General features: G+C 38.5%; 1 protein-coding gene and 1 long non-coding RNA gene across 3 annotated transcripts in view; both read left to right on the forward strand.

The window, feature by feature from the left end:
• vstm4b (V-set and transmembrane domain containing 4b) overlaps window positions 1-1,962 on the forward strand; it is a 23,163-nt gene extending 21,201 nt beyond the window's left edge. For both annotated transcript variants that reach the window (XM_032510612.1, XM_032510613.1), the window contains 2 exons: window positions 649-713; window positions 1,403-1,962. In XM_032510612.1, coding sequence (XP_032366503.1) covers window positions 649-713; window positions 1,403-1,528 — 191 coding nt within the window. In that variant the 3' untranslated portion in view covers window positions 1,529-1,962. The remainder of the gene's footprint in view (window positions 1-648; window positions 714-1,402) is intronic.
• Window positions 1,963-2,691: 729 nt separating this feature from the next.
• The window catches only part of LOC116685683 (uncharacterized), a 15,952-nt gene continuing 11,669 nt past the window's right edge, over window positions 2,692-6,974 (forward strand). The window contains exons 1-3 of the long non-coding RNA XR_004331008.1: window positions 2,692-4,162; window positions 4,440-4,449; window positions 4,832-5,277. This is a non-coding gene — a long non-coding RNA (uncharacterized LOC116685683). The remainder of the gene's footprint in view (window positions 4,163-4,439; window positions 4,450-4,831; window positions 5,278-6,974) is intronic.

Below are 6,974 nucleotides of genomic sequence, written 5' to 3' on the forward strand. Positions count from 1 at the left end.
GAGTTGAAGTTATGTAGGGCTACTCATATAGATTTTGTTACTGTTGGAAATGCGCTAGACTAGCTGTTTCCAGTACTCATGCTAAGCTAAGCTAACCCGTTTGTGGCTTTAGCTTCATACACAAGAGTGGTGTTAATCTTCACATCTCACTTGTAGTAAATAAGTGAAAATTCCCAAAATGCCAAACTACTGAATTCCTTTAAATTACGTACTAAAATACAAAGCACTGAGCTGAAAGATGCTAAAATAATTTAAGGTTGAGATGGACTACAGGGTTGGGTAATAATTCTTAGGGGGTTTGTCACTAGAGGCGACCCCTCTCACACTACACATAGTTAATTGATCCATTGTTAATATAAAAAATAATGACCAAAGAGGTGAAGGGCTACTGTGCATTATTTAGATCTCCACTCACTTTTCTTTAGAAGTGGGACTGAATTTTCAATATTAGAACCAGAAAGGGCCTTGAAACATGTCCTATTATACTAAGAATTGTATAAATATGACAAACACTATGTGAAGGGCATGTCAAGTTATGAAAGTGGTTATGAATGGAGAGGTCCAGTTCTAGGTGGATACATAAATGTGTACATTCCAATTGCTGTAAAGGTCTCTGCAAAACCGCTGACTTTTGTTTTGTCCCTGCAGCTCCCATTGGAGACAAAACACGGAAACCCAAACTTTTAAAACCACAACCAAGAAAGGTAGTGTTGGTGAGTTCTATGCATGCCCTTTTATCCATTGCTTTATCTTAATCATCATTCTTTATGTTTATTTTCGCTTGTTTTGAACCGAAGTATGTCTGGGATATATCACTTTAAAGAAAATTGTCCAACAGTACACATGCATTGGCTCCTTTTGCCTAAGACTTACTTACCGTAATGTACCAAGCAAGGCATTCATAGTGACAGAGTTCCCTTGAGAGAAAACCAGTATGCAACAGGAATGACTATAATCAAAGTTCCAGTAAATGTCATTAAATCTGCCACATAACCCAGGTTTGATTTGGTTTAAATTTTCACTGGAATAAAGTTACTGTGTGGCAACATGGCATTTAAATGGCACAGAATGCGGCAAGATGTAATTGAATTTTGGCAACCTCAACCGAAGAATCCTGTGAGGGGACGTCTGCACACAACATGCTCACATTTACCAAACCAACGCTCTAAAGAATTGGGATACCAAGGACAGGAGAGGCGATAAAGTGCAAGAACTGCTGTTTAACATTCAATTTGAACTCATTTTAAAAGATTTCTTGCCTGTATCCATACTGACAAAAATCCCAAGCTCTAAGTTAATGATGGAGTTTGACATAAAAAACATCTCTGCTCATTTTCTAACCACCAATACCACTTCCCTCCCTCTCCCCCTCTCCTCCATCATTATCGTCCTCCATCTCCAGCCAAAGATAGTGGAGGAGAACCTGACCTACGCAGAACTGGATCTGGTGAAGCCAATTCCGGAAACCAAGGCATCGTGTAGCGGCACTGTGTACGCTCAGATACTGTTTGGAGAGCAGCAGCTATGAGAGAAACACGCACCAATAGTAACTGTGCCTTATTCAAAAATTATTGTCTATTTATAATCTGTATTGTTTTGTATTCATATGGTTTGTAAAGGGCAAAATGTGTAATGTCTCACAATTATGACAATTGTACATATGGTTTTACATGTTCTTTTATATTACTTCCTATTATGAGACTAAGATACAAAAGGAAATGTTTTTTTATACTGGAGTTTTTCATATATTTCATTTCTTTTGCACCCATGTTTGACTCCTGTGTAGCTTAAACTGGGAACACAATAGAGCACTGGTGATGATTAAGACCAGATTTGTCCATTGTGACAAGCGGAGGAGCCATCGGAGATTTGAATTTGCAAGCTAATCTGAGCCCTCCCATTTACATTAAACAGGTTGCACCCTGATATCAGAAGGTTAAAGCCCGGTAGTGTGTGGCTATCAACCAGTCGGGGACTGCCCATTTCTCCAACACTCCAGTGTCCCAACCTCTAAATAACCCATTGACTGTAAAATTAGTTGACAGAGCATGTGTGACGTCACTGATTGGTTTGTGGAGCTCTGCTATCCGTCGTCGAGTTTGCCGTTAAGGGCGCAGCCATCCTGGTTGTGGATGTGACGAGAGGGAGAAGTGAGGGAGGAACCACATTACGTTATACACTTTTACTGGCAATCCCATCATAGCCTATAACACCCCCTGCTTTATTGTCGATTTTAAAATCAATGAGACCATAATTTAAAAAATGAAAATCATTCTGTGTTGCAGAAGACTTAAAACTAGCGATTGAGACCAGTGACCCATTCTGAAAATGTTTACTGAGGTAATAAAATCAAGTAAGAAGTGGGTCCCTTTCTCACAGACTTCTACAAAAACCGTCCTTTGCCCTCCAACTGTCCTGATTCCCGATTACCGCATTTGACCTCAAGTGGTTAAGGTTAGGATAGCTGATTGGTCAGGGGAAAGGACCTGTACAAATGGTTTTATGTTACCTTATGGAAGGTGATCCACAAAATCCTATATGGTTGGAACAATGGGATGTCAGAGCAGGGGGTTTATTTTTTTCAAAACAAAGGGACGTCGGACTAGTGGGCTGTGGGAGAAAAGGGAATCTTTCGGATGATTGAGAGGTCAGAACAATGGAGCATCTGAGAAATGACATGGCACCATTACAGACAGTAAAGTTTACTAAAGTAAAGTGAGTTATTGCTTTGCCATCAATGTACAACAATAATGCTGCTAATTCTTTGTCTGTGTGCGTTAACTATGGATCTAGAACAAGGAGGTGATTAGCTTAGTTAGCATAACAAGTGGAAGCAGAGGGAAACAGCAAGCCTGGCTGTATCTAGCTAGTTGGCTAGCATGACCAGGGGAAATGACGTGCTGTAACTGTTTCTCAGCTCCTGGTTGTTGTTTGCCATGACAAAAAGTATGTAACTTTCTGTAAAACCACAAATTCTTTCATTTCTGTATGTGTGTGGATGACACAAATGAGATACAATGTGTTAGTTAGTAAGCTTTAGAGGTGTATTTTATAACTTTAGAGACAATTATGCTAGCTGTCTAGCCCCTTCGTCCACTCTTTGGGACTTTCCAAAGCAAAGCTAATCACCTTCATGTTAGCTTCATGCTAACATGCAGATATCATAAGACACATATGGATATTCTCCTCTAAATCTTTTCTTAAAATGTCAAACTATTCTTTTAATTTCATAATTTGCACATTATCTGGATGCCGACAGTTTAATAAATTGAAAATCATGAAGGCTCTTTGTGCAAAACAACAATAACAACAATAAGTATCCTGAGATCGTTAAATCTTTGACATTTCTCAACTGATCAAAGTTAATTACAAAGTGAATTGTGGGGAGTAAACAATCTAGAGTGAACAGATTCATGAAGGAGACAAAGTAAATTGAAGACATCCGTTGTTGGATGTGAACCTTTGCATTTTCAAATGTGATTAACTTTTAGTGTGTTCCCAGCATTTTCTTCATCACAACATCTGTGTTTAGTGTGTTTCTGTGTGACTGCAATTTATGACCACAACTCCACAGAGTTGATGTTAAAGTAGCGATTAGACCCCCAGCCCCCCAAGTATGTGAGACCATGCAAGATCAATTTGACAGGCAGTCAGTGACACACACATAAACATATACATACACAGGTGGTAGATTACATGTAAGCTAAACACCCTTGTAGGTTTTCTACAAAGGCATATACTATAAATCCCAAAAGCTGTAAACAATTGCAACACTTGATCTACAAACTTTACAGACTAGTGTTTGGACTATTTCACATGTATGTAAGTCATAGTTTAATTCCAAACTTACAGCGATTTTGTGGTTTGAGATAAGAGCCAGAAGCCATATCGGCTTTACTCCCACATACCTTTGCACGGTCTCCTTACTTTCTAACTTTTGCTGAATCTGAGTGTGTAAGTGCTTAGGCCTCTTTTTCCATTTAATGATGCCCTGGATTGAGCCATGGAAAAGCAAAGGAGAGTTTTTTAAACAGTGAGCTTAAAATCCAGACACAAAGGCACCGAATCCCTTTCTCCCCCATAGACCTCCACCATCTTATGTGGAGTTATCCATGCAGATGGAGCTTTTCACAGATACAAGTCTCACTCTCTGCCACGCATTGTCACTGCCCAATGTGAGTGCAGATTTGAGTGTATGTATTGTAAATGTAAGCGGTTTACGGCATAACGCGTTACACCCGATGAGCAGATGTGATTTGCACATGCTCAGACTTAAACGGTTTAAGACATAACTGTGATTCTGAAATTTGTGGAAGCCTTGAAATAACAAATCTTTCTAATTACAAACAATAACAGAAGATGGGAATCATTTCAGAACCATTGTAGATCTAAGATTGGTTGATTGCTAACGTTAACTCTAAACACCATTCCAGTGACAGCCTTTGTAGTGTTTGATTGCTAACTTGTAGCAAAGCTAGCAGTCATTTCAAAAACGTTTTAGCTATCTATGATTGATTGGTTGCTAACATTAGCTCAGAACAACATTCAACTGGTAGCCTTTCTTATGTTTGATTGCTAACTTGTAGCAAAGCTAGCAGTCATTTCAAAAACGTTTTAGCTATCTATGATTGATTGGTTGCTAACATTAGCTCAGAACAACATTCAATTGGCAGCCTTTGTTGTGTTTGATTGATAACTTTTAGCCAGTATTGAACGAACTTCGTTGAGCTAGGTCCATTTTTACTGTTTTAACTCGTTAGCATCTTATATGCTACTTGTCGCAATGTGACGCATGTGCAACTCAAATCTGCACTCGCCTCATATTGGGCAGTCCATGTTGTCAAACGCTAGCTGAACCAGCCACTTATCTGGTAACCAGTAGTTATGGAGTAGTTACTTGACTAAAATGATTTGCACTCTTCTGTAAAACATTTAAAGCCCAGTTCAGACCAACTATTTGTTTGAGTTTAAATTTACAATGCTCTGAAACTTGCATGTTTACACCAATGTGTCTAGACAAGAAAGTGCATCATCTTACCCTCTGTACTTCTTTTCTAACTTCTGACTTTCCAGGCTTTTTTTGTAGCAGGATAATATATATTGTAGCATCTTAAAATATGAATGAGGTTTAGTGATAGTGAAATGTTTTCTTTATTAGCATTTCTAGTACTGATGAAACAGCTTATTATTGTTTTATTTCTCTGATTCATTGCTTTGTTCAAATTTCGCTCCCTGTCTTCAGTCACTCTCTAGCTAGCTTGACCACATACCATGCTCGTGTTGAACTTCGGTCTAAAATTCTGCCATTTAATAAAGTTGACAGTTGACTGACTTGACCAGCTGACTTTGCTATTGGCTGTTGAAACAGGTGACATCTCTCACGTTCTAAAACCAGCCACTGGTGACGCGTTCAGCACGGTCGGTGCGGTGTGCATGGTCGCCGCAAACCATCTTGTCTTTCGTATTGATTGCGATCAGAGCGGCTCCAAGGACAGACTTTTTTTAGTCGCCACCATCAGCTAGCTTGAGTCGAGCTGAGAAGGGCCAGTTCAGACCGCTGCAACTTTTAACTGCAAGTTTCTAAAACTGTTTTGTCTTGTCGCAGCTCTGTTGTCTGAACTGGTCTTAAGAATTAGCTTATAGTGGTAGTCAACTATGTACTGTAGCAATTGTGGTTAGCTAGCTGACAGCTTATGTACACATTTATTGGATTGGCGAGATGAAAGAGACAAGTTATCCATTTCTGTTTGAAAGCACAAAGAAAGTCAAATTGTATGTTGTTAACAGTTGTAGCACAAAAGCTGACTTCCAATATGGCTGTCAGCCAGGTGACATTTAACCCTTGTGTTGTCTTCCCTTTGAAAATCAACCCTTTTGCTGACACTTTTTATTGGTTTTTAATTTTTCTTACATTTTCGTCCCTTTTTTCAACACTTTTGATGTTTTTTTTTCAATGTTTGTTACTTTTTTTTTACGTTTTCAACATTGCATAACACTAACTTATTATCTTTAGTTTTACAATTATTTTTGGAATTTATGGTCAATAAACCTCATTTATAGGAAAGTATACCTCATGTTTGAGTTAGAAAAGCAGAAATTAGGAATTATTTAGACTACAATTAAAGGAATATATGTTGATGGATAATCACAGACTGGAATATGTCAACTTTTACTCAAAACTCTTTCAAAACCACTTCAATTTCTTTTTTTCAAATGCTGTAAAATTGTATAGGACACCCTAAAATTAATGAAAGTAGAGATTTTTACTTGCCAAAGAGTGTTGTGTGGAATCCATCATGTTATTTTGGGTAGTTAAAAAGAACATTGATATGGGAAAACGGGTCAATTTGACCCGAGGAAAACATGAGGGTTATAGAAATTCCAATACATACAATACGGGGCAGATTTCTAGCTATCAACGCAAATGTATAACCCATTTTTTAAGCAAGCTGGTGGTTGTGGACGTTAACATTCTTTGTTCCCTGCCTATTTCTTACGTTTCAAGTTAAACCACAATCAACCTCCATTTGCCTCTATTCCTATTTGCCAGTGTTATTTGCTTAAGCATGTTTCAGTTGCACAGTGTGTATTAATCATATATGAAATGGCGGGCAGAAGTGTCTTAAAAATGCCTTTAGACTGTGAAATGTAAAGTTTCTTCCTTACCACATTGTCCTTAATGGGAGTCCACTAACTAGAACCATGTGTGTGAATTGTGCCTATCCCTCTCTCCTTTCCCTCTCCCTGCCCACCACTGACCTCTGCATTCATCAACATTCCAGCATTTCTTCTCTTGTTCGTTTATCACATTTCATCTGTACAGTGTGTATCAGTAAATGAAATAAATATAAAAGTGGATGTGAGCAGTGTGCTGCCAGAGAGGTGTTTTTGATCATGCTAGCAGCGTTGCTAATTGGATGTTGATGTTGGTGTGTCTGTTGGTTCAGACTGAAATATCTCCACAACTGTTGGAT

The sequence above is a fragment of the Etheostoma spectabile genome, unplaced genomic scaffold (genome assembly GCF_008692095.1).
Source record: "Etheostoma spectabile isolate EspeVRDwgs_2016 unplaced genomic scaffold, UIUC_Espe_1.0 scaffold119, whole genome shotgun sequence".
Lineage (NCBI taxonomy): Eukaryota > Metazoa > Chordata > Actinopteri > Perciformes > Percidae > Etheostoma > Etheostoma spectabile.